Source organism: Gasterosteus aculeatus, chromosome 20 (assembly GCF_964276395.1).
Source record: "Gasterosteus aculeatus chromosome 20, fGasAcu3.hap1.1, whole genome shotgun sequence".
NCBI classification, from domain to species: Eukaryota; Metazoa; Chordata; class Actinopteri; order Perciformes; family Gasterosteidae; genus Gasterosteus; species Gasterosteus aculeatus.
In genome coordinates, this window is record NC_135707.1 from 1,301,253 (window position 1) to 1,328,406 (window position 27,154).

Sequence of the window (27,154 nt, forward strand, 5' to 3'; positions counted from 1 at the left end):
CATTGCATGAAAAACAGAAACCGGTGGAAAAGAGGAACTGCAGAGTTCTGTGTGAGTCTCTCCATCCCTCTCACTTTCTCCCCCTCTCTCTCTCTCACTCTCTCTCTCTCCCTCTCTCCCTCTCTCTATATATTTACAAATGCACACGTGCTTCAAAATGTTCATACAGTAAGTTTTTGTGGAAACGACCTGCTGTGTGTGTTCGACCATTTGCGTGTGCACGTGTGCAGCCTGGGAGGTTAGTGTGAACTCTTAATGACAGGACTGTGTATGTGTGTGTGTGTGTGTGTGTGTGTGTGTGTGTGTGTGTGTGTAATGAGTAGAGAGGAAGGTTCTGTGTGATTATAGGCCTCCTCTTATGACCAGAGAGACTAAATATGGCTTCAGACTAAACACCCCCCACCCCCCCACGCACACACACACACACCACAGACCACATACACGTTGGCAACGTACAGCACATATGCAGAGAAAAGTCTGAAAATAAGTGGATTATATTTTTACGGTGAGGCGGAAGTCTCTCGCGTCATCACGGATCTCCGCTTGGTTCCCGCTTGAATTTGGGTTTGGGTGTTTGCCTTCGGACTGCGGAGCCTCATGAAGCTTCCTGCTGTAGTTTGAATGTTTTATCTCCTGGGGCGACGCCGCTAAAAGGCCAGGGGTCACGTGACCAGAGGCGTCACCTGGCCATCTGACCCCACAGCGACCTGGTGGCATCTGCATGACTTAATTTAAAAAGCGTCTCTCGTAAAACCTCTGTGTTATTATTCATGTTGAGGATATAAGAACATTAAAAACATCAACTGTGGAGTGAAAGTCCTCTTCTCATCCAGAGGCTCATCAGGAGGTCATTGGAATCGCATCATGTCTGAAGCTTTCAAGCACGCACACACACACACACACACACACACACACACACACACACACACACACACACACACACACACGCTCGCAGCTGTTCTGGTGAAATGGGCCCTTGGGTTGAGTCCTATCACATGCTATTAATACGTGTGTGTTTGTGTGTTATTATTTGTGCTCCGAGTTGATTTTACTGCCTTGCTTTATGGTGTGAGTGTGTGTGTGTGTGTGTGTGTGTGTGTGGTGTATCTGTTTGAACTTTGACCCTGACCACACTTCCTAACAGCTGTACGGGACGTGTGTGTGTGTGTGTGTGTGTCAGATCTATATCCTTCCTTTCCACCTCCAACTTTCCTCCCACCTGGCCTGACCTCCACATGCAGGCGCTGTGATGTCACCTCCAGATGTTTCCAGCTGTTCAAGCGCAGTTTGATAAGCAATGCTTTCGCGTGTCGTACTTTGTGTCGGTACCATAATAGAGGTTGTGGTGCTGCAGCCTCGGAAATGTGATAAATCTTCAGGAAGGGGACCTTTCCAACGTTTGAGAGATACGGACGAGAGAGAAGTTCCCCCCCACCTCCTCTTCACGAACATGTCATACGTGTTGTTATCGTCATGGCTGCTGTGGAGTCGCAGGCTGAAGTGACCCAGAGCAGACAGGTGTCGACTGCCTTCCAGTGTGTGTGTGTGTGTGTGTGTGTGTGGACACAATCTGGATAGTTCTAGAAACAACACCCTGATCCGGGGAAAGTCCTCCGCCCAGAACCCCCTGTGCGCTCCATCCAGCTGGACCCACCAAAGCCGCTCATTAGTTCAGTCCTGGGTGGGCCTGGCCTCCACCACACTGTGTGTGTGTGCGTGTGTGTGTGTGTTCGAGGTCACCCCTGAACCTGTGGAGGTCAGCTCCCACAGTCCCCGGGCTACCAGTGGCCTGGGACTGGGCCCGGGTGTTAATCCCAGGTTGGGTGTCACTGCGGTGGGTCATGCTCTGTAATTTAGTCCCCTGCTCCGTCTGGGGCCTCCAGGGCCCTCAGGACCACCCAGAGAAGGCACAACCGCCTACCTCAGTGTGTGTGTGTGTGTGTTTGTGGCCTGCATGTGTTTGTGTCTGCACATGTGGAGGACTCCTTCTCCCCAATAAATACTATTCAGCTGTTAGAAGTAAAAATGTATCAAACTTAAAAACAAAAGTCAAAGCTGCTCTCCAGTCTCGAGGTCATCCTAACTGACCTTTGACCCCTCTCCCTCAACTATCTGCTGTGTTTTTGTGTTGGGACAGTATTTGAGCCTTTCCCCTCTTCACACTCTTCTAGTGTCACACGTATTATTATTATTATCTTTCCTCCTCAGCGGAGAAGAAAGCTCTTTGTTTGCCGACCGTGTGAACACGCGTGTCAAAGCGAAGCCGACGGGCCGCCCTCCCTCCCTCCCTCCCTCCCTCCCGCCGCCTGTCCGACCCAGAGAAAACACCGAGCTGAGCCGGCTCTTTGACTGAGGGGGGGGGGGGGGGGCAGGCTCATAAATCACGCCGCCCGTACCGGCCTCCTAGAGCTCCTCTGACAGCCGGGAGTGGGGAGGCGGTTAACAAGGGAGCTGCGCTTCTACATCTTCTATCAAACATTGAAGCTTGTTGTCGCATCTAAAGAGGAGCGTCAGCATGGTGTGTGCGTGTGCGTGTGTGTGTGTGTGCGCGTGTGTGTGCGTGTGTGTGTGTGTGTGTGTGTGTGTGGTATCAGAGAAGGCTTCTGATCATCTCCCATCACGTGCACATGGACATGAGGCCTCAGTGAGTCTTATCAGTGAGAGTGTAGACAGTGTTATCAGCTGTGTGTGTTTTGACCTCAAACAATAGCGCTTATTGTCTATCTGTCCATCAGACACGGGGAGCAGAAAGCTGATCTCAGATCGCTCCGTCTCTGTCTCCGTCTGTCTCCGTCTGTCTCTGTCTTTCTACGCACTTCACATGAAATGCATCAAGTCCCCCCCCCGCCCCCCCCCACAAGCAGCTTCTCCTCAGGACCGGTTTGTAAGACAAGTGAAGCGTCGCTACGCGAGACCACGTACACACTGAATGTAGAGGCGGGGCTAAGGGGACTAAGGGGCCGCCCACTGCGCCGCACCGAGGAGACAGAAAGGAGCGAACAGAGGACGTGGAAGGTTTGACATCTCACTCCTCCGTGTGCATCTGATAATCTGTAGTGTTTATGTTAACCGTGTGTGTGTGTGTGTGTGTGTGTGTGTGTGTGTGTGTGTGTGTGTGTGTGTGTGTGTGTCTATTCATCCTGCACCAGGAAATAGGCTCTATAATTCCAGCCGTCTTTAAACTGAGATTCTAATTGGCTCATTAATTAAGACATGGAAACACTGACCCTAACCTGAGCGCACACACACACACACACACAGACACACACACACCATTTGACCTTTTATTTCACTCCCTCGCTCGACTTCTTCCTCCCGTCCTGTCGTCCTCTGTCCTGCCATGTGGAAAACACGCCTATCACACTGTCGCTGTTGGGTGTGTGCGTGTGCGTGTGTGCGTGTGTGCGTGTCTTGGAGCTCCTCCACGTTGCTCGCTGTGGCTAACAGCAGGAAACATCTGTGTGATCAGAGCTCTACACGTTAATACCAACAGCATCGAGCCCGACCTCATGACCTCATGCGTGTCATCAGCACGCATTGTGAGGACGGTCCGAGGGGCGTTGAAGCAACACAACCACTCAGCTTCAGCCAAAACATTAAAGTAACTATTGAACGGAACGGAACGCCCCAACAAAGGTCACAAACCATCAATAAGGCGAGAGAACCCGAAGCATCACATCAAGGTGCTGTGTGGTATTTGGTGCTTTGAGGCTTCGGGATGAGAACCTTTGTTCTTCCCAGCAGAATGTGGCCATTCGAGTCCTCCAGCAGCTACAGCGCTTCCATCTGATGGTGTTTAGCTGTCAGCGAGGACGACGTCATGGCCTGAAATCACGGAATAAACACTTTGAATTACTTCGTAGCGAGTCTTGTTGTGGACGGCCTCGCGGTGAGGAACCACAAGTACTAACATCTATTGACTAAACCGCAGCGTGCAGGGAGGACATGTGTCTCTGACTACAAGAGCACGGTGGAGACTCGGCAGGCAGCTCCTCGGTTATTAAACGTAATATAAAATCATTTAGCTGTAACTTCTTCGATGGTGTAACTGGTGTGAGAACAAAAAGGTTCTCTGACACGTTGTTGAGACGTGCGTGAGGCGCCGCGGCAGCCCCTTCATGTCCAAAAGGGCTGACGGGCCTCAAACGCGCCAGGAGGTCACGACCCCAGCAGCTCCTACTGAAGGTCGTTTAAGGTCGCGTGCAGTTCAGCTGCTGTTTGTACACGCCAGGTAGCTGTGTGTGTGTGTGTGTGTGTGTGTGTGTGTGTGTGTGTGTGTGTGTGCGTGTGCGTGCGTGTGCGTGTGTGTCGGTGTGTGTGTGTGTGTCCGTGTGTGTGTGTGTGTCCGGGTGTGTGTGTGTGTGTGTGTGTGTGTGTGTGTGTGTGTGTGTGTCCGGGCTAAATGTGTCTGTGTTCTCTCAGCTGGCATCAATCAGAGTGTGTGGAGCTCTGAGCTGCTGCCGACAATGAAGCCCTTCACTGGACCTGGAGCCTTTTATCAACACACACACACACACACACACACACACACCCCGAGGGGAGGGCAGTCGTGTGTGTTTGTATTACTCGGTATAAATTGTGTAACAGGATATCGAGCTCTCATGCAGAGTTCTGGACGGTACGAGCCGGGTTCAGTTTCCCACCTTTTGTGAGGAGAAGTTTTCTCCTCTTTGAAAGTCACATTTTGGGGATTTATCCAGGAATCATCTGAACAACATCACTCCAGAGTCCCACGTATTAAAAGTATGCAGTTTTTTAACTTCAAACTTTAAAAAATCTTTGTGCGGTGAATGTTAAGGGTCAAGGGTTAGTGTCAGTTAGTTATAATTTATTCACATAAAAGAAAAGAAGTAGAATAAAGGGCTGCATGTGAGGTGTGTGTGTGTGTGACAGACACATCCGCCGTGCCTTCTTAAACGTTACCACGGACACGAGAGGAAGTGAATTCTTTCTTTTTCTTTGCCCCGCCTGTTTACACGTGTGACGGCGCTCCAGCAGGACGTTCTCGTGCGCCGATGTGTTTGGAGTTTAGTGTTACACAAATCAAAACGGCTTACTTTGGAAATTGCTTCTTAACCCCGACACACAGACACACACCTGCACACACACACTTCACTTAGGAGTCTTCCGCAGTATCGAATGGCGAGCGCTGGATCCATTTGTCAAACAAGCTGCCGGCGTGCGTTGGCGCTCGGGCCCGCGGATCACTCAGTACCGCGAACACACACTCGTCCATTACCGGCGGATCTGCTTTCACCTCTCCTGCCCCGTCCTGTTGGCAGGCCGCCGCTCCCTTCTTGTTGTTGGTGATGACGGAGGGATGGAGGCAGTGACCCCGCCCGGCCCGCAGGTCAGAGTTCACCTGGTCCCGCCCGCTCCTCATCCGTGCACTCTCACTGTGTGCCTTTTCCCAGGAGAACTTAAGCTCCACCTGCGCTGCTCTTCACCCCGGTTTTCATTTCAAAGATGTGTTTGCTCTTTTAAACAAAGAGACCACACGGGCGTCCAGAGCATCAGTCTGACCTCTGACCCTGCTGTGTTCCCGTCAGTGAGAGTGAGAACCTCATCTTAAACAAAGACTGACTCCTCCCCCCCCCACCTCCTTCCTCCAGGTGATGGCGCTGGCGGAGGCGGCGGAGCAGAACCGGGCGCTGCTGGAGGAGGCCTTCGTGCGACTGCGCAGCGCCTCGCGCCTGCTGGTGCTGCTGCTGTCGCTGTGGCAGGGCCTGAGCGCCGAGCAGACGGCCCTGCTGGAGGCCGCGCTGCTGCCGCTGCTGCAGGACACGCCACAGCTGGTACGCACGCACACACACACACGCGCACACAAGAGGTCAGCGTCTGTCCATCTGTGTGCAGCACGCTCAGTAAACACACACTGTGAGAATACGTGAACAAACACAAAACAAAGACACTTCAATCACACTCAACTCTCACCTGTCAGCTCTGCACTGCTACCTGTTTATGATTTGAGCATTAAAGCTGTGTGTGTGCGTTTAAACTAACAATGCACACACAAATACACACACAAGGTTGCAACAGGCCTCAGTGTGAATGACAGATAGCTGTTTAATCGGCCTCTGAGTCATACGGTGTGTGTGTGTGTGTGTTTGCTGTAGTGGACACGGCACCGTATCATACCACGAATGATTTCTCACCCCGTAGAGGCCCTGAGAGTGTGTGTGTGTGTGTGTGTGTGTGTGTGTGTGTGTGTTGGTGTGTTAGTTTTTCCACTGCCGGGATCAATCCTCTCAACCTCTTCTTACCACTAAGTCTATTTCCACGCACACACACATACACACACATGCACACACTCATACAGGAATAGGTTCAGAGGGTCAGTTGATGAGCCTCAGGGGACTGTGTTCATACGTTTGTGTGTGTTGTTCTAAATGGGATTAATGGCATTAAGTGAATTTGCAGTAATTGGGGGTCACGTCCACAACATGAAAATAAACAGGTGCACTGATGAGCTATTTACAGAATGCACCCCCCCCCCCCCCCCGCCCTCCACACCACCTCATGACTCATGGTCATTCTTCATGATAACCTCGTAATCACCAACACAAAACCTGCAGCTAATAAACACACAGTTCCAAATTCCCCTACGTTGATTCTGACGCCCCCTGTGGACTAATGTGGAAGTGTCTGTGAGCACCAGGGTCCCTTTAGAAAAGCTCTCACTCTACTGAGACTGGTTCATAGAGGATCAGGACCACAGTGAGACTGGTTCATAGGGGATCAGGACTAAACTGAGACTGGTTCATAGGGGATCAGGACTAAACTGAGACTGGTTCATAGAGGATCAGGGCCACAGTGAGACTGGTTCATAGAGGATCAGATTAAGTCACCATATAAAACACAGCAGAGTGTTCACTTTTACCTTTAAGTGAATACCTAAGTTCTCGTCCCACGCTCCAGCCCGACCTTTAACCACTCAGGTGAGGTCATTCCAGGTGAATGCAGTTTAGTACAAGAGTGTCCTCTCAGACCTCTTTGTCTTTACCTGGCGGTTGAGAGGCTGATGTGTACTGAGCATGTGCAACTCTAGACGAGGACGAGGAGGAGGTCAGATCACCTCCTTGCACTAAATTCACTGACACGACAAAGCATTTGTAATCCTTATTGTTCGGCCTTCACACACTCAGGACAGTAGTCATAGTTGATCCATCCACAGCTAACCGGCCCCCTGTAACGTCAAGCTATTGTTTAGCTGTGCTTTAGCTATGGGTTAGCTACGGGTTAGCTATGGGTTAGCTATGCCTTAGCTGTGCCTTGGCTATGGGTTAGCTGTACCTTAGCTATGGGTTAGCTATGCCTTAGCTGTGGGTTAGCTATGGGTTAGCTATGCCTTAGCTGTGGGTTAGCTATGGGTTAGCTATGCCTTAGCTATGGGTTAGCTATGCCTTAGCTATGTGTTAGCTGTGCCTTGGCTATGGGTTAGCTGTGCCTTGGCTATGGGTTAGCTGTGCGTTAGCTGTGCCTTAGCTATGGGTTAGCTGTGCCTTAGCTATGCCTTAGCTATGGGTTAGCTGTGCCTTAGCTATGGGTTAGCTGTGCCTTAGCTATGGGTTAGCTATGCCTTAGCTATGGGTTAGCTGTGCCTTAGCTATGCCTTAGCTATGTGTTGGCTCTCCTTCCTCCTGCGAATCAGGGGCGCTTAGCGTTGCGCTTTGGTTACAAATATGTAACCGAATACTAAATGACCCCACGTGTCCTCCCTCACATTAGCCTACATGATATCATAACCCACTGAGGCCCAAAGTGCAACGATCTTCTTTGATTCCTCTCCTGAAAACGTGATGTAGAATGGAAGACTGACAGTAGCAGCTTTGCGCCCGTGTTCTTCAACTGAAGTGAGTAGACAGATACTTTCAGAACGAGAAGGTCAGAGAGGAGAAGGGGAGGCCTCCATTAGAGAAGGGTGGATTGGGGGACGGAGGAGGAGCAGAGGAAATTGATGTGAGTGGAATCTGACTAAACGTGTCATTTAGTTGCATCCAACCAGAACGCCTGCTGCTCCTTTACTCGCATTCTCTCTCGCTTCTTCTTTTCCGTCTCGGTCCTCCTCCTCGTCCTCTCACTATCTCCTCCATCTTCTTCTTGCCTCAATCCTCACCTCTACTCCTCCCCCTCATGCATCCCATTTCTCCTTTTCTTTTGGTCTCTTATCGGTCTTGTATCTTGTGTCACCTTGGTCAGGAATAAAGACGTCAGGGATGAGGAGACGGATCAAAGGAGGAGAGACGCCTCTCCAACTCTCATCCGGCCATTTATTCATACAATCATCCAACACGTTCATATTCAAACTAATTATGTTATCGTCCATTCATGAATCTCTGTTTTAATTGGATTCATTGTTTTGTATCAAATCTTATAATATCCTTTATTGTAGCATAGTCTTTTTTTCAGACGTCTACTTGCCCCCCCTGTATTTATTTGTTTTCTCTGTTTAATCTCTCACATACATCTGACCTCCCTGTGTCCCTCTCCTCTTCTTCTTAAACTTCCTCTTTTTCCATCTGTCAGTCAGCTCTAGCTCTGAGTTGCTGACGCTGTCTGTTGGCCTGCTATTCTTGCGTGACCCCCCCACCCTATTCTCCCCCCCTCTGTTTACTTTACCAGAATCCATCACAGAGCCGCACGGCTCCCTCGCTCCGGCTTCCTGCGCTCTCAACCCAAAATGTCTGCGTGCTACCTGGAAATGTTTCTCTAGACTCTTTACAGCGCCGTAAAGAGCCCTTTTTGCCGCACGGCGTCTAATGGTTTTCTGGGCGCCGTGGCGATATAAAGAACCATTGACGAGATTATGAAAAGTTTCCAATCACAGCCACAGGGTCATTAGTGTTTCACCAGGTGTTGTTTTTATATGAAACATATCAGGTGGATTCTTAAATGATTTTGGTTCCACTTGACTGGTAAACAGACTTTAGAGGAACTTCGTCTGAACCCGGCCCAGGATCCCTGTGAATAACGGGGCTCTGCCCGGCCCGATCACTCTTCTGACCGGCTCCAGAGATCCGACAATTCGTAACGTGTTGCACAAGTCAATGTGTTCAATGTTAGTAACATCCAATGATGAGGTTATTACATCTTAAAATGGGCCTACATGCTGTTGCTCTCCAGTCAAATCACTGGTTTCCTCTTTAGCATATTAAGGCTTGTGTTAGTTCGTCAGCATTTACAGTAATTGCAGGTATTTAAAGTTGATTACACCCAGAAGTCAGACAGTGAAAGAAAGTGCAATTGAGAACTGTGCCAATTCTACCTTTTTGGATATTACCCTGACGCCGCCCCCCCTCCCCGTCTCGCCGGAGACTTGTTTTCACAGAACCAGAACTCCGGCCTCTCAAATGACTTTGCCAGTCCCGACGAGGATGTCGGTTGTCACGCTGTTTGGGTGGTTCCTGGGTAGCTTCCCTTCCCTTCCTGCCCCTCCGTGATTGTCTGTCTTTCCCCGGATTGTTTCCTCCCGCGTTCACTCACCTGCACCTCCTCAGTGTGTTAATCCACATGTGCTCCTGGTCTCCGCGTCGGTTTGTTGGTCTTTTTATGGTTGAGTGCTGAAGTTCCCTGGATCTTGTTCCCGCTTCCTCCGGAGTTTGGATGTTCTTGCTCCGAGGCCTAAAATGTTAGTTTAATTGAAAACTTTGCACCTGACATCAGTGACTGTCTCAACCATACTCGTCTCTTTGGGCGTCCCCCAGGGCTGTGTTCTGGGTCTGGGATCATTTCATTCACGGTCATCCTGTAATGTTGCAACCCAACCTGAGACTTATAGAACCGTATCTTCTTTAAAACATTTCCAACTGTTATGTGGTGGTGTAGTACAGAGGCGTCACTCATTTTAGGTAGGGGGCCGCATGCTGTCCACTTTGATGACCCGCGGGCCGGACCTGTCATATCATCGGCGATGGTCCGGTCGGGAGGGGGGGGGCAGATGGTCCGTTTGGCGCGCCGTCATTTTCGAATGGGCGCTGCTGTCTGGAGGAACGCTGCCGCCAATTCCCCTGGTCTAACGGAGGCTCGCTCACACGGTGGAGTATTTAGGAATAGCAGCTGCTTTTATAGAAATGCAGCATATGTCTTTTTTACACTTAGCAAAATCGGATCCGGCCCGCGGGCCGTATGTTTGACACCCCTGGTGTAGCAGGTGGACCCAGACCAGTTAATCCAATCAAGGGTGACAAGGGTACACAAACAAAGCCGTAACAAAATAAAGATGCTCCTCTTCTCCACCGCAGTCGGGAGGGAAACTCCACCATTCGGACACACGGACACGGTTCTGGCGGACAGGACGGCGTCACTGTGGGCCAATAACCACTGTTGGATTTCGACCGGTCGGTGCTGCGTGACAGAAAAGCCGAACACAAACGGGGAGGTTACGACTCTCACTGATTCGGAGTTCTGACACGAGTGACTGGCGTTTAAGCCAGCCGGCAGCGATCACCGGGATGGGCGTGGCAGTGGGCGTGGCAGTGGGCGGGGTAGTGGGCGGGGCAGTGCGGCGGAAGCTATAGGACGACACAAAAACAAAACCTAAACTTATGGCTCTCAATAACATCACAGACAGGAGAAAAGACAGACAGGAAACACGAACAGTAAAACTTTAAACAGTTACTTTCTATTTGTGGTTTTTCACCATTTACACAACAAGTTATCAGAAGCCGCAACAAAATGATGGTTGAGTAGAAATAGTTGGAAAAGGGTATATAAATGCATTTCAGTTAAATAAAGGGAAATATATGTTGTCTTTCTTAAAATAACTCTTAATTCTTAATAATTCGTCTTCTGCTTAAAGAATTGATATTAAAGATGATACATCATGTAGCACAGACATGACACTATTACTCAGTATTCATAAAACAAAGTCTGGTTGTAAAACCAGCATTCCTGACTCAAAATGTCCGTGTGATGAAACAAAGATGGGTGAATACTACAGGCGATCTCTTCTTTCTGGGTACAGGAAGCCAAGCTTCTCTCCAAGACTCGGCCATTAGTGGGTCTTAATTCACGGCCTTGGCCTCGGTCCAGCCCCTCCCCTCTCCCCCTCCCCCCCCCCTCCTCCCTCCCTGTTTTCGTTTTCCCCGCAGCATGTGGAACCTACGTGTCTCCACGGTAATCTGGCAGCTATGTCGTTCCAAGTATTTGATAACCGGCGAGGTATTGTGGCGGGAAGAGGTCCCCCCGCCCAGCTCTCCTCCCCCTCCTCCCCCTCCTTCTCCTCCTGCTGCTCTTCCTCATGTTCTCTCCTTCCACAGTATCTGCTCCAGTCTTATCTCTGTCTCACCTTCTTCTTTTCCCCTCTTCATCATCTGCCCTTCTCTCCATCATCGTCTCCTCTCCTCGCCTCTGTCTCTCTCCCTGTCTTCGTCTATGTCTCTCTGTCATCATCATCACAGGGTTGATTACCTGCCATTATGGCTCATTAGGGGCCTATCAGCATGGCGGCAGTCGGGGGAGGAGGGTGGGGGGGGAGTGTAAGGGAAGAGGGGAGAGTGGAAGGCTGCCTGTCAACACCCAACACACACACATCAAGAGTCATCCATTCCGGCTGGTAATTGGTTCAGGGGTTTGCAGCAGAAGAGGTGTGTGTGTGTGTGTGTGTGTGTGTGTGTGTGTGAGTGTGTGTGTGTGTGTGTTCCTCCCTCTCGATTCTACATGTTTTATTATTTTGTTGCTCCTTCGTAAATGTCACTAACGTCGTTAAAGCATCGAGATTTAAGGTCACTGAATGTTCATTAATTCTTTGCTGCCTCATCTTCACCTCCTCTTCGTCATCCTTACTTTCCTCTCCTTTTCCTCCCCCTTTTGGGCCTCTCCTCACCTTGTCTTATCTCTCCTTTCCTTGTCTTTTTTCCTCACCTCATCTCTCCTCACCCCTCCTCCCCTCCTTTTGTTTCCTTATCTTCCTTCATGTGATCCATCTCCTGCAGCTTCATCTCCCGCTTTTGTCATATCTCTTCCTTCAACGTTCATCTCCTCCTCCTTTCCTCCCTGTCACAGTGTTGAATAGCTACAGATGGTATCATGTGATCCTCTCTCCTCAGGGCTGGGAGGAGTGCTGCGACGCCGCCGTCACCCACCTCCTGCGGAGCTGCCTCTCGCGGAGCCCCAAGGACCAGGCCACGTCTCTGGCCCAGCAGGGGGGCTCCCAGCTGGGGCTGCCCCCCGACACTGCTCGCCTCAAGAAGCACATCACCCTGATGTGCGACCGCATCGGCAAAGGAGGCCGCCTCAGCCTCTCCTCCGAGGCCCAGGCGCCCGCCCAGGCCCAGAGCCTGCCCGCGCCCGGTGAGTCTGTGGGGGGTGTTGACCTCTCCTCCGAGTTCACACCCTTTAATACCGCGTGTTTCTATATTTGTGTATGAGCCCGAAAGAGGTGACACACACACACACACACACACGCTCGCACACACTCTCTTTCACAAGCGCAGAAACACAACCATGCATGCACACACCACACGGGTCATTTAGTCTGAAGTTTATAGAGGACTAAATGATCAATTACTCACCTCCCTCCCCCTTCCTCCGTTCACTCTCCCCCCGTTCACTCCCTATTCACAGATATGTCTGTACCAGGGCTATCAAAGCTACCCGTTAATCCATGTGATTAATGTTACTATTTTAAGGCCAACTTTGTTTACTCCTGGCGTGCGTTGACCCCTGACCCCTGAGTTCGATGCAGAGAGCGAGACGCTAGTTGAAGATGGAGAAAGCTTTGTGCATTGGAAGCAACAAACGGAAGAACTGTGCAGAGGAATTCCTCCACGAGTCAAACTGAAGGGAGACGAGTGCAAACGGACTGATAGGGTCGCTAGCTGCTGGGCTAAGCTAGCTGCTGGGCTAAGCTAGCTGCTAGGCTAAGCTAGCTGCTAGGCTAAGCTAGCTGCTAGGCTAGCAGCAGGATGCCATCATCTTTTTTCAAGCTTTGGTTGGTCGTTGTCGTTCATTCATAGTTGTTGTTGTTGCAACTAAACCTTCTGTCTTTGAGATGTGTGTGTGTGCGTGTGTGAGAGAGTGTGTGTGTGCGTGTGTGAGAGAGTGAGAGTGTGCGTGTGTGAGAGAGTGTGTGTGTGCGTGTGTGAGAGAGTGAGAGTGTTGGTGTTTATGTTCCCCCGTCGTGCGGTTTCTCTTCTCTCCTTTGATCTGCTGCCAAAATTCACACACACGCAGTAAACAGTTTGTTTGCCGTCTCACATTTTGCTTTTTCACCCACCCGTAAACATACACACTTGTTTACGTTTCCAGCATCACCGGCGGCAACCGCTTCCTTACAGGACCACAGACGCACACAGACACACACACACCACACAACATGCTCAGCGCCTTTGGCTTAATGTGTTGATATGTGCGTAATGAAACCACACACATTATTACTGTGTTCTATTTGATTTGTTTATTTTTAAATGTTTTCTTAAATTTGAGACATCCATATTATTTAGAGGGGTTTTAGATTTTTAACTTTTGGTTTAATGAATAAAGTAAACTAAACTAAACTGAAGTCATTATCATCCAGCAGCACGTTGGTGACTTTAAAGGGACAGCAGAAATGATACAGACTGCACCTCCATCACCTGACCTAGGTGACACACACACACACACACACACACACAGAGTTCTCTCTCTGAACACGTCACCTTCTATCCACACGCCGCTGTAGTGCCCCCGTGTGTGTGTGTGTGTGTGTGTGTGTGTGTGTTACAGTTATTTTCACAGTGTTCCGCTGGTAGCTGTGGTTTGAGGCTTCCATCTATTTTAGACCTAAAGAGAGGGGAGAAGATGGGCTGTGCACACATGCATTTATGCCTGTGTGTGTGTGTGTGTGTGTGTGTGTGTGTGTGTGTGTGTGTGTGTGTGTGTGTGTGTGTATAGTCCTGGCCGGCGGTCTTTGTTCTGTCTCTGTGGTGTCCTCCTCCAGCTCTATTTGGGTCAGTTGGGTCACTACCTGCAGCCGGCTCATGCAAACTGAAATATTAAGAGGAACTCACTTCCTGTTTCACTCCGCAGCACGCAGCATGTCTGCTGCGCGTGTGCGTCGGGGGGGGATTGAAATAGCGTAAAGCCCACAAGGCCAAATTGCTGCTAACCACGGCAGCACAGTGTCACCCCCCCATCTTCAGACCGCAGCCCAGAATAAGGCAGGAATGCGCTGGTGCCTCCGCACTGCCGACCAAGACGGGCGCATGTCTATTAGAAGCAGCTTCGCCCCCAGAACCGGGCCCCTAGCGCCCCCCCGCACCCCACAAGTAGCTAACTCTAACTCAACGCACCACAGGTCTCAATATGAGCCAACGAGTCCCCAGTGTGGCAGTGGTGTCCGTCACACGTTAGGCTCCGCCTTCTTCCCCCACGGCAGCATCAGTGAGCGGAGCGGTGATTGTACCACGAGTCATTTGGGAAGTTTGGCAGGTTGTGTGATCGCTGATACGTTTGTACAGTCAAACCTCCTTTAATTACAAACCAGCCGATGATCCTCTTCCACTCTGCTGCTTTTCTTGGGTGTCGAAGCGTTTTTTTATAGCGTGTTTTGGAGGATTGAGCGCGACCTCAAGGTCGTCTAAAAGGGATAAAACAACCCGAGCGACAAACATAGACCCGACCGCGACGCAGAGCAACACGGACACACACCGCAGCCCTGACCTGCACCTCCTATTTACAGAGAAGGAGGGGGGGGGGGCAGTAAGTTGCACCAGAGATGGACTACATCCTTACCTGGATGTAAGACTGAGGTTAAAACACACACACACACACACACACACATTCCCTGTGAAATTGTAAGTCAGCGTAAAAAAAAAAAAGAGACTTGCCTTGAAAAAACACCTGCCCAATTAAGAGCGCGGCATATCCCATTTCAAACGTGTGTGTGTGTGTGTGTGTGTGTGTGTGTGTGTGTGTGTGTGAGAGAGGCCACAGACTGCGCTCCCACCAAAGAGAACAAGATTGGCTTTGGAAAGGCTAAGATAAATATTAGAGAGGGCTTAGTGTAATCTACACACACATGCAGTGAGGGAGATGGAGACACACACATTCTCAGACAACTTAAGGTAGACATGCAGGCAGACACACACACACACACACACACACACAGAAGCCCGGCGTGTCCAGTGCGCAACATGTGAAGTGCGTGTTGGGTGAAAGTACCGTGAAAGCAGACACAATCCTTAAGGAGAAGGAGGAAGGGGAGGGAGGGAAGGAGAGAGGATAAGAGGAGGAAGAGGAGAACAGGGTGAAGGAAAGGGATGAGGAGGAGAAGGAAGGAGAGGACAGAGGGACGAGGAGGAGACACGGAGGTGGGGACAGAGACAAGGCGTCCAATTCATCGACCCCCTGAGCTCCTTAAATCCAGACTGATCCGGGATTTCATCACGCACACACGCGCACACACACACACACACACACACACACACACACACACACACACACACACACACACACACACACACGCGCGTGTGTGAGACACCTGCATGCGAACCACATGTTCCACACTTGTGTGCCCATGCTGCCGTGCTTCTCCGACTTTATTTCAATATTCTGTTCTCATACTTATCGTAGTTTTGTGAATTAACATGTTTCACTTCCTGCATGATGCCGGATTAACGTTGAGGGGGCGGAGCTCGAACCAATCGATGACGGCAGAAATATCGATATGTGTCATGTGACTCGCCAACTATCCAATTCAACCAAATATATTTGGAGACATTTGCCACTGGACCTCCTCCTCCCCCTCGGGTGAAGCCTGAGTGTGAACGTGGAGGCTCATTCATTCTCTCTGCAGGAGGCGTGCAGCCCATCGCGGAGGTGGCGGGTGACGGTGACGAGCCGGACCTTCCTCCGGAGGCGACCAAGTTCATCAAGAAGAAGCAGGCGTCCAAGAAGGCCAAGAAAGGTAGGCGCTCCTTCTCCTGTCGCCTCCTTCCCTTCGCTGTGTCTCCGTCCCGAGCAGAGCAGACGTCTCATTCCTGACCGTCACGCTTCCTCCCTTCTCACGCTCGCTCTCATCGGTTACTCGTGCATGGCGCCCTGTGACCGCTCGCGCTCCGCCGAACCGCCGCGGCCCGGCCGCTTTCCAGAACACTCGAGATCATAACGACTAACGCAGATGCGTCGGGGATGTCGGGATGATTTGTGGTTTGATCCACGAGTCGACAGATGGAACCGGCCGCTCGCATCAGGCCGAACGGGCTCAAGTCTCTGGAGGTCTTTGTGGAACGACTCACAAGTCTACATGAGAGTGAATACTTCTACCAATCAGATAGTTTGACGCTGTAATCAACCTTTGTTCCTTTAATGTAGTGCTTTCTGTACCAGGGTTGTACAGCAGGCCAGCAGATAGTTAGAGTCCCTCTGTGGCATCGTGGAGGTTGGATCAGGTTCTTTGGATTTAACTGTGGGAGAAACCACGCGACCTCCATCTTCCACCAAGAGCGTCCAAGGAGCATTGGTGGCACCTAGAGGAGCGTCCACCCGACCTGAACGTCTCGCAGGCTGTTCGATGAACTCCAGTTGCGTGAAGGCGCTTTTTAGGGGAAGCCAGCAGGTCCGTGGCATGTCGTTGGACCTGCTGGGGTCAAACACAAGTCCAACAGAATAGACTTCCCATCCTCCATCCTGCCGTGTTTTTGCTCTCCTTTCCTTTGTTGTCCTATTTGTTGTGTCTGACCATCACATTTTTCCTGGCCCCTGTCACACACACACATACACACACACACACACACACACATTCACACCCTGAGGAAAGAGCGTCTGGTTTGCATTGAGGACAAATCCTTTTTTTATGACAGTTTGTTTTTCCTAAACTGAGGCAGATAGACTCGTTTTGATGAGCTCTACTTCATTTCTGTACTGAGTGTGTGTGTGTGTGTGTGTGTGTGTGTGTGTGTGTGTGTGTGTGTGTGTGTGTCTGTGTGTGTGTCCACTTGTGGTTAATCCAGGCAGGCGTCAACACTAACGAGAAGGGGAGGTGACGGAGACGCAGGGATCATTAGCTACACAGACGCACACACACACACACACAGGAGTATCCAGTTTGCAGCATTATAAAAAGCTTCAGTTACAGGAGTTTGATTCTAATACAATAACGAATCATTCCAGTTATTGATTTATTATTTTATAGCTTTATAGATTGAGTGATTACTAGAAAATGATCAATATCACTGATTCATTGAGAGCCACAATCCCCAAATGTGTTCTGTGTACTTTAACGTGAAACAGAAAGTACGTCCTGATGTTTGAGGAACTGCAGGCAGGAAATGTTTAGAATCTGGCTTCATTTATTGAACAAACTCCATCAGGCTGTACTTTTATTTTGAAATTCATCCTCCTCCTGTTTAACGCCACAGAGAAACCAGCAGATGTTTCTCCACTCATATGGGTTCATGCTTAAACTAAAGCAGCGGCGGGGGGGCTAGCATCATGTCCTGACATGTCGTCTCACCACCATGCTGCTCCTCTTCCTCCTCCTCCTCTTCATCATCATCATGTTGTTGTTGTTTGTGGGGCCACGTGGTAAAAGTCTCTTTTCCCCCCTTATGCTCACATAAGCCCCCTGAAACCTGGAGACAAACTACAGCTCCTTCAGACAAAGACCACCTTCCACCCCCTGTCTGTGGGACGCCAAACGCACACACACACACACACACACACACACACACACACACACACACACGTAGGAACTTAAAAACCCCTAATCTTCATCAGAGAAGAGGAGTGATCAGATCCCGGGTCGGCCTGTGGTCAACGGGCTCATTGTAGCAGCTCATTCACCACCGGGTCCCGTCTTCATTATCCAGCTTCCCCTCGTGCACGTCACTGCTGCTCCGTGCACGCGTTAGCATTCTCCATTAGCTACTAGCCTTCCCCCATTAGCAGGGCTCTTTAGCGTCATCCCTCCAGGGGTTCCTGCTAACTGAAAGCCGGCAGCCATTGACATCTAAAGAGAGTAGATAAGAGATAAATGCGCCGTCACCTCTTGTCTTACAGCGACACTGGTGACACAAAGTGCGTGAATGAGCCGGTTGGTTGTGTTAGACTCTAAGACTCTAAGACTCTCTAAGACACGGATAGAGGTCTCTCTATTCCCAGTTCACTCCTCATGAATAATAACGCAAACAGAATAAACCCTTGTTTGTCCATCACACACACACACACACACACACACACAGTTAAGCGTCCTCGCAGATGGAAAGCTAAATATGTGGCTCGTGAAACTGAGGTTAGGTGTGCGTGTTTGTGTGTGTAAATAATGAAGGTGTTTATAGTGTGCACAAGTAGGTGTGGTCATTGTGGAAGAGACTTGCACAACTCTGTGTGTGTGTGTGTGTGTGTTATGGGAACACCAGATCGGGGGGGGGGGGGGCACACCGTGGTTTTCCTCCAACACACCGTTAAATAGACCCGTCCTCACTTTTTTGCGGTCTCTTCTTCTTCTCTTAACTTGTGGCAGACAAAGTGCGCTGCAGCCTCACGCCCGGTGACATCATCAACGCGCTGGTTGGGCCGATGAATGGAGCGAATATTGTATCTGTGTATATATATAATTATATTCATCTTACTCTTTTCCGCTCTTACACAAGTAGTTTAGGTGAAGAAACGCTGAATCCTTTTATTGCGATTGAACCACAATAAGAAGTTGAAGGAACTTCACTCATTTAACATTAACTTGAATTTTATCTTTAATATTTGTTTAATATTTGTTTTATTTTTGACATTATTTGTGTCTGTAGTTCACATATATATATATAATATATATGTCTGTCTGTCTGTCTCTTACTCTCTCTGTGGATGAATGATAATAAATACATAATGACATTCATACATAATGAATAAATAATAATAAATACATAAAAATAAAAGGGCCAAATCCGTCCTCTAAGTTTTATTTTTCACTCACTTTGAATCTGCTTTGAATGATTAACGATTGAGTTCATGATTGTGATTTTTAGACTTAATTATTCTTCAGTTTATTTGTTCAGTTCTTTCTCTGAATTTCACTTGTATGTAACGTGTAGATATTTGCAGTAGTGTGTGTGTGTGTGTGTGTGTGCGTGTGCGCGCCGTGTGAGAGAGTGAGAGTTTATCAGAAGAGACGTGTCAATTAGCTGGGGGGTACGGAAGGCAGCGCCAGAGGTCGGAGGTCAAGGCGGCGGGATTCGTCAGCTGTCACCAACTATAAAAACCTACTGTGTTCTCTGTGTGTGTGTGTGTGTGTGTGTGTGTGTGTGTGTGTGTGTGTGTGTGTGTGTGTGTGTGTGTGTGTGTGTGTGTGTGTGTGTGTGTGTGTGTGTCCGTGCGATGCTGAAGGCCTTGTGCAGGTCAACAGTTACAGAGCCGAGACTGAGAACACATGCTTTTACACACACACACGCACACGCACACGCGCGCACGCAGCCATCTCACCGTGGGAGGGGACGGCTCAACTCGTAATTGTGATATTGAAGAAGACCTGAAATATGGTCACCATGGTGACTTATAACGGGGCTCCACCTCCTGACGCATTGACCCTTGACCCAAACAGAAATGGAACGTTTCCCACAGTCTTCGCCATGTTCATGCCTCGTGACGTGAGCTCTCAGTCCGCTCGGACCCCAGAAGGATCTGATTCGATTGCAGGGGTTAAAGGTTAAAGGTCGAGGTTACTGCGGCTCCACAGTAAACGCTGGAGTGGTGACGCAGAGGAAAAACTGTGTTTCTACACAATCAGTTTTCTACACATATGACTGTGTTTAACATCACAGCCGCTCTCTCCGCAGACGTACGCGGTGCGTCTCAGGCTTTTGCTTCTTAAACCCGGTTTAACCTTTGACCTCTCGTACGTTGCACGCACGGAGTTTTCCTGCTTGTCGTCTCGGGTGAACTCCCACTTTCAGTGCAGAAGTTTCCTTGCAGCCTGCAGCCTCTGGTGAGCTAATAAACGGAATCAAATCTGAAAAGCAAGCAGCAGCGGCGCTCTGAAGGAGCTCAGTTCCTCCGTGTGTCGTGTAAACAAAGCAGGAGCTAAATCCCTGCGACGCGGTCGCAGACGGAGCGACAAGTCATCAGCTTCTGGCTACCGCTCAACTCAAAGTACAGGGCATTATGGGTAAATGAGGTTAATAAGGCCTCCTCCTCCCTCTCTCTCTCCTTCTCTCACCCTCCATCTCCATCTTTTCCTCCTTTCTCCCTGAAGGCTTGTGCGTGTGCCCAGTAATAAGAGCAGTGTGTGCGTGTGTGTGTGTGTGTGTGTGTGTGTTTGATCACAGATGACATGATTAGTTTCCTTCATTAAGCTAAAGGCCGGGCTTTGCTCCATGACAAATATTGGGCCATGGAAATGAGAGACACACACACACGCTTTGAATTGACACACCTCTAACACTCATCTAATATGTGCACACACACACAGACACACACACATTCTGACACTCTCCCTCACACTCAGTAAATGAACACACTCACAGAATCCAAAATAAAACACAGACTCACTCTCTAATCCGTGCTACTCGGCTTCACACCACACACACACCCCCGTGGAAAGCACACACACACTCAAGCTTAGGGACACACACACATGCAGTAGCAACTGGAAGCAGGTTGGGCCTCGGTTCGCTTTTCCCTTTGCTTTTATTAATTCCATTTGATTATGAGGTGTTTGTGTGTAGTAGCTAACGTAGCATCAAGGTGCTAACGCTAGTTATTGACCTGCTAACGTAATTTGCTTTTGTTGACCATTTTTAGGTAGAAAGGTAACTTTTTGGAAACATTCCGAGCATCAGGATCCAACTAATCTAAACGTGTCTCGTGTTGCTGTGCGTGAGAGCGGCCTGCAGCGCTGCATGGATCCACGCGATTGGCCAGCCTTTGTTTGAGGGGCGGGACATAGCGAAGGGTCAATTGCCCCCGTAGGCGGGCAGATTAAGAGTTACAGTCATAGAAGCAGACTAGAACTGTATGATACGTCCATGCTGTAATTCTACCACTACTCCCAGTTAACCCTTACGAACCCCCCCCCAACACACACACACACACTCGCTCACCCTACACGCGCACAGACACACACTTCCCCCCCAACACGCACACACATGCTATGTGCTGAGCTGGTGCTGCGCTTGCTGGTGGAGGCGGAAGAGGGTTTAACGCGGACAAAGGCTGCCAGGCTCCGCCCACAGGAAGAGACGCGCCGAGGTGGACGCCAAACCTGACCCTTCACTGCGTGCGTGTGTGACCGGAGAGAGACCGAGCATACGGACTGTGTCAAGCTAATATGTGTGCATGAGCTCATTTCAAGACTCTTAACAAACGGCCTCGCGCACACACACACACACACACACACACACACACACACACACACACACACACTCACTCTCTCTCTGAGCTTTGTCTTGGTTGTGTAGTGATTTAGGAGGGTAACTCCCCTAGATGGAGGCCCTGATACACACACAAGCACGCCGCTATATATCCCTCGTTTGCGGTGCAGGGAGTCTATCTGTCTGGAAAGATGAAAGGCTGCTGTGTGTGTGTTTGCTGTGCACTGAAGTCAGTCGCCTCTTCTAAAGTGTGTACTTGTGTGTCGTCGGTTCTGAAGGTCTGGTTCTTTCATCAGCCAGCAGCAATTCTCCTAAGCAGGTATCGACTAGATTATTATTAAATCGTCAATCTGTCCAAAGATGTTGGATCTATTTTGACATATTGTTGGTCTGTTAGCTGAATCAAGCCAATACCTTGAAGGGAACTAAAAGTGTGCACAGGACCGCGGTAGTTGGGTGACCATATTAAAGTGAGGAAGATGTAGAGGCCTGTCAATCAGTGTGTAGCCCCGCCCTAAAACGTCCCCTGCTTTATGGTCTGTTTGACTCTAAATGGACCATGATTTACTAAATGAACATCATGCTGTACTGAAGAAGACTTGAAACTAGAGACTGAGACCAACTCATGTTTACAACGTTTACTGAGGGAATAAATCAGGAGAGAAGTAGAGTCATTTCCTCATAGACGTCTATGGGAGCAGAGGAGTCGCCCCCTGCTGGTCACTACAGAGAAGTAGAGTCATTTCCTCATAGACGTCTATGGGGGCAGAGGAGTCGCCCCCTGCTGGTCACTACAGAGAAGTAGAGTCATTTCCTCATAGACGTCTATGGGAGCAGAGGAGTCGCCCCCTGCTGGTCACTACAGAGAAGTAGAGTCATTTCCTCATAGACGTCTATGGGAGCAGAGGAGTCGCCCCCTGCTGGTCACTACAGAGAACGCAGCTTTAACAGATGATGTACTGGATTCATACCTTCACAACTGGAGGTTGCTGCCTGGTCCAGACTGTAACATCTCAACACTTCTGGATAGATGTTAGATTCTTACAGGATTAAGTCTAACTGTGACTTTCTTTGCATCGCAGCTAGCAGGTCAAAGTTTTCACTTATGCAGAGAAACGTCTCAACATCTTCCTTCGCATGAAAATACGTGCATCCATTAATGGTTCCCTGATGGCGTCCTCGTGACCTAAGACTGTTCTTGCAGCCGCCGCCGTGAGGCAGATTTTCTGTTGGTGTGAGTGAAATGTCTCTACTCTCATAACTTTGATTCAATCAAATGTTGTGCACGAGCCTCCGCTGCACTCTGTGCTTTCTGCTAATTGGTAAATGTAACTTGCTAACTCTTTCAGCCTAGATGTTGAAGTCTTTACCGTTGGTATTGTGAGGGTGCTGACATCAGCGCTCGGCTCGCGTGGCGCGGACCCTTTCAGTGCTGTTTTCCAATGTTTCCTTATGAAGCGCTGACGCTTGTCAGGCCTGGTCCCAGTGGCTGCTGCAGCTCACACCACTTCCCACGTCTGCGTGTAAAGCCCCTTTCCCACTGGACCCAAAATACAAAAAGCCCACTAACACCCGCTAACATCTGGCTTCTGTCTTCAGTGGGAGAGGAACTCGCTCGCAGGCCGATGGCTCTGCAGCCCTCGCAGGTATTTATCGGCTCCAGGGGACGACCGGCTGGAACCTCCTGTTTTTTCGCAAGTTCTGCTATTTGTCGCCGGCTCAGGCTAGGGGGGGGGGGGACGGGGGCAACGGGGGCTTTTGTTTCTCCCGTCATGATGAAACGTAGCTCGTTCTCTTCATACGCCGCGGCGCGCTTTGTGTTGCTCTGCACCACATGTGGCCAGATGTCCCGTCAAAACACACACAAAAGACAGATATCCACGCAACACCGAAGCCAGAGTGTGGGGGGGTTGGGGGGAGGGCACAGTTTCCTTATTGGTCCCTGCAGCTCTGAAAGTGCCTCGGACAAATTTTTGGAATCACTGAGGTTCAGATAGCAGAGGTATAATTATACATGCGGTTCTGTCAAATCACCAAACGGAGCATTCCTCCGTATTTTCTTTCTTTTTCTTTTTTACGGGTAGACCACAAACACACAAACAGACACACAGACAACATTTTTATATTTCTTGAAATACTACTGTATTATACTGTTTTTGCAGTTGGGTCCCTCGGGGTAAGAGATGAATATAATAAACGCCTCCTTTTATATTGTATTTAGATATCTGTGGATTTCCGAGCGTGTCGTGGTGGAATGCAGACACACACACACACACACACACACACACACACGTTGACATACCCGCGCATATCCCCCTGAGTACTGCGTCACTATTGGATGTACACTTCAAAGCCTACAATGCCTGTTATGTGTGTGGCGACAGACAGTAATTAACTGGGAACATCCCAGTGGGACCACTACTGACTGACTCCATCAATCAAAGGCAATCCGCTGCAACCACTGGAATGTGTGCAGGGAGCCTGCATGCTAACACTTTGCATGGGGGTGTTGGGTTTGACCTCAAAACATAACATTTGTCTGGTCATTTAAATGGCACAATCGTGTTCACAAAAGTGTGCAAAACGGTGTCGAGCATTTTACGACAAAGTGTTGTAGGGCTGAGTTCTTCAAAATCCCAAATTAAAAGTGTAATACATAATAATAATAATAATATTAATGATGAGAACCAAATAACCCAAAAGCTCCGCTGAAAAGAGCACGAACGCATCATAATGCAACTCAATGCGGCCTGCGTTAACGTTCGCTGTTAGCCTTGTTAGCGGTTAGCCTTGTTAGCCGTTAGCTCTGTTCTATGCAGAAGTTAATCTGGGCCGCTGTGAATAATGCGATACATGCGATACATGACATGAGGAATATAAGTCAGTTGTTTCATGGTCGATCTTCAGTGGCTCCGGACCTTCCATTTGCAGGAAATACACGCGGACGACATGTTGTGTGTGTTTGTGGCATCATATGTTTAAATAAGTGTGTGTGTGTGTGTGTGTGTGTGTGTGTGTGTGTGTGTGTGTGTGTGTGTGTGTGTGTGTGTGTGTGTGCGCTTGCGTGTGAGGGAGTGAGAGAGAGACAGCGGGGGGACGTTAGGGGGTTAAGCAGGGAAGTGCTGGAGCCAGAGAAATGACCCAGACATGACCTGCCTATGAGAACATACCACACACACACACACACACACACACACACACACACACACACACACACACACACACACACACACACACACGCGCGCAGCGACTCATCCTGAAAAGGATGGAGAGATGGAGGAAGAGATAACAGAAAGAGAGGGATGCTTTTGACTGCTGAACTTAATATAACGTGAAATGATGTCGTCCGGAGACACGAGAGAGCTGATAATTACACTAAATGAATAAAAGAAACACAAGCTGTTTATTTCATCGCTTGTAATAATACTTATTCATGTAAATGAGTGACTGTGGACAGATAACAGAAACAAAGAACTAGAATCCTCACTCATGAAAAGCCTGTTTTAATGACTCGCTCGCGTCTATGAAACACACACAGCTCGGTCACTTCCTGGCGTCTGACCAATCAGATAACCAGCCGTCGGCGGTTTGGAAGCACATTAGCCGTGAACTCGGCTGAAATGAGGCCGATCGTCATCATCATCGTTATCTTCATCTTCATCGTCTTCAGTCATTATTCTGTATTGTTTTAACGTGTGGCAGCAAGATCACCTGATTCTGGGAGCTTGAGACGGACACAATTATGATGTGTGTGTGTGTGAGTTGAGCTGCTGGGATAATGTCAGACTCACACACACACACACACGCGCGCACACACAGGGTCATGATCAGTGCTGTAGCTGTTAACGGGCAGATGTCGCTAAAACTCAGTGTGATGCTGACATCATACTAACACACACACACACACACACGCGCTGCCCGTTCAGACGTTGCCTCTCGTTGTATGTTTGCATGTGTGCATCTTCTTCCTGCACGATGTAACGCGTTCATCACATAAAGCGTTTCCTCCCTTCAAAGAAGCTCTGAGGCTCCTACGGATGCGTTTAACAATGCTCATGTAAGCGTGTTATCAGAGCGTCCTCCTCCTCCTCCTCCTCCTCCTCCTCCCCCCTCGCTCACTGAGCCGACCCTGAGAACCTCTTTACAGAACGTAAACCTGTCGTCACGCCGTGTCATTACTTTGTCATCCGCTCTTTTCTTTAAGCCCGCGGTCCGTTTGCTTTTCATTTATCCATTTTCACTCCGCTCACTTCCTCCTTCCTCTCCTTCTTTCTCTCCTCCTTCCTCTCCTTCTTTCTCTCCTCCTTCCTCTCCTTCTTTCTCTCCTCCTTCCTCTCCTTCTTTCTCTCCTCCTTCCTCTCCTTCTTTCTCTCCTCCTGTTCTCCATCTGTTCCTCCTCTTATTTTTCCTTTCCTTTTCTTTTCTGTCTTTCATCAAAGTAGATTCTGAGCCACACAGTGATGTCTCACTCTCTTCTCCTTACACACAGACACACAGACACACACACACACACACACACACACACACACACACACACACACACACACACACACACACACACACACTGCTTTCAACAAAAGACCCGTTGACTTCTATCCATTCAACACGGAGGTCGTTCCCTGATAAATACTGAGTTAACACGTATGTGTTCAGTCTCACTGTCTAGAAGGAAAGCGGAAGTCGTCTCTTTGTCCGATTCATCAGCTCTTTGTCTCACATGATGTTTGACTGAAGGAATTATCCAAACACGCCGTCCAACAAGCTCCTCTTCCACCCTCCTGTGTCCGCTCTTCTTCTTCCTTCATCCTCTGCTCTGTCCTCCTCCTCATCCCTCCATCTTATCCTCCACCCTCTGCTCTGTCCTCCTCCTCATCCCTCCATCTTGTCCTCCACCCTCTGCTCTGTCCTCCTCCTCATCCCTCCATCTTATCCTCCACCCTCTGCTCTGTCCTCCTCCTCATCCCTCCATCTTGTCCTCCCCCCTCTGCTCTGTCATCCTCCTCATCCCTCCATCTTATCCTCCACCCTCTGCTCTGTCCTCCTCCTCATCCCTCCATCTTATCCTCCACCCTCTGCTCTGTCCTCCTCCTCATCCCTCCATCTTGTCCTCCACCCTCTGCTCTGTCCTCCTCGTCATCCCTCCATCTTATCCTCCACCCTCTGCTCTGTCCTCCTCCTCATCCCTCCATCTTATCCTCCACCCTCTGCTCTGTCCTCCTCCTCATCCCTCCATCTTATCCTCCACCCTCTGCTCTGTCCTCCTCCTCATCCCTCCATCTTATCCTCCACCCTCTGCTCTGTCCTCCTCCTCATCCCTCCATCTTATCCTCCACCCTCTGCTCTGTCCTCCTCCTCATCCCTCCATCTTGTCCTCCACCCTCTGCTCTGTCCTCCTCCTCATCCCTCCATCTTGTCCTCCACCCTCTGCTCTGTCCTCCTCCTCATCCCTCCATCTTGTCCTCCACCCTCTGCTCTGTCCTCCTCCTCATCCCTCCATCTTGTCCTCCACCCTCTGCTCTGTCCTCCTCCTCATCCCTCCATCTTATCCTCCACCCTCTGCTCTGTCCTCCTCCTCATCCCTCCATCTTATCCTCCACCCTCTGCTCTGTCCTCCTCCTCATCCCTCCATCTTGTCCTCCACCCTCTGCTCTGTCCTCCTCCTCATCCCTCCATCTTATCCTCCACCCTCTGCTCTGTCCTCCTCCTCATCCCTCCATCTTATCCTCCACCCTCTGCTCTGTCCTCCTCCTCATCCCTCCATCTTGTCCTCCACCCTCTGCTCTGTCGTCCTCCTCATCCCTCCATCTTATCCTCCACCCTCTGCTCTGTCCTCCTCCTCATCCCTTCATCTTATCCTCCACCCTCTGCTCTGT

The 27,154-nt window shown here is 49.7% G+C and overlaps 1 protein-coding gene across 8 annotated transcripts in view; it reads left to right on the forward strand.

Moving 5' to 3' along the window:
• The window catches only part of bbs9 (Bardet-Biedl syndrome 9), a 78,317-nt gene that overhangs the window by 36,338 nt on the left and 14,825 nt on the right, over window positions 1–27,154 (forward strand). For all 8 annotated transcript variants that reach the window (XM_078094352.1, XM_078094357.1, XM_078094353.1 and 5 more), the window contains 3 exons: window positions 5,613–5,795; window positions 12,048–12,291; window positions 15,776–15,886. In XM_078094352.1, the coding sequence (XP_077950478.1) occupies window positions 5,613–5,795; window positions 12,048–12,291; window positions 15,776–15,886 (538 nt within the window). The remainder of the gene's footprint in view (window positions 1–5,612; window positions 5,796–12,047; window positions 12,292–15,775; window positions 15,887–27,154) is intronic.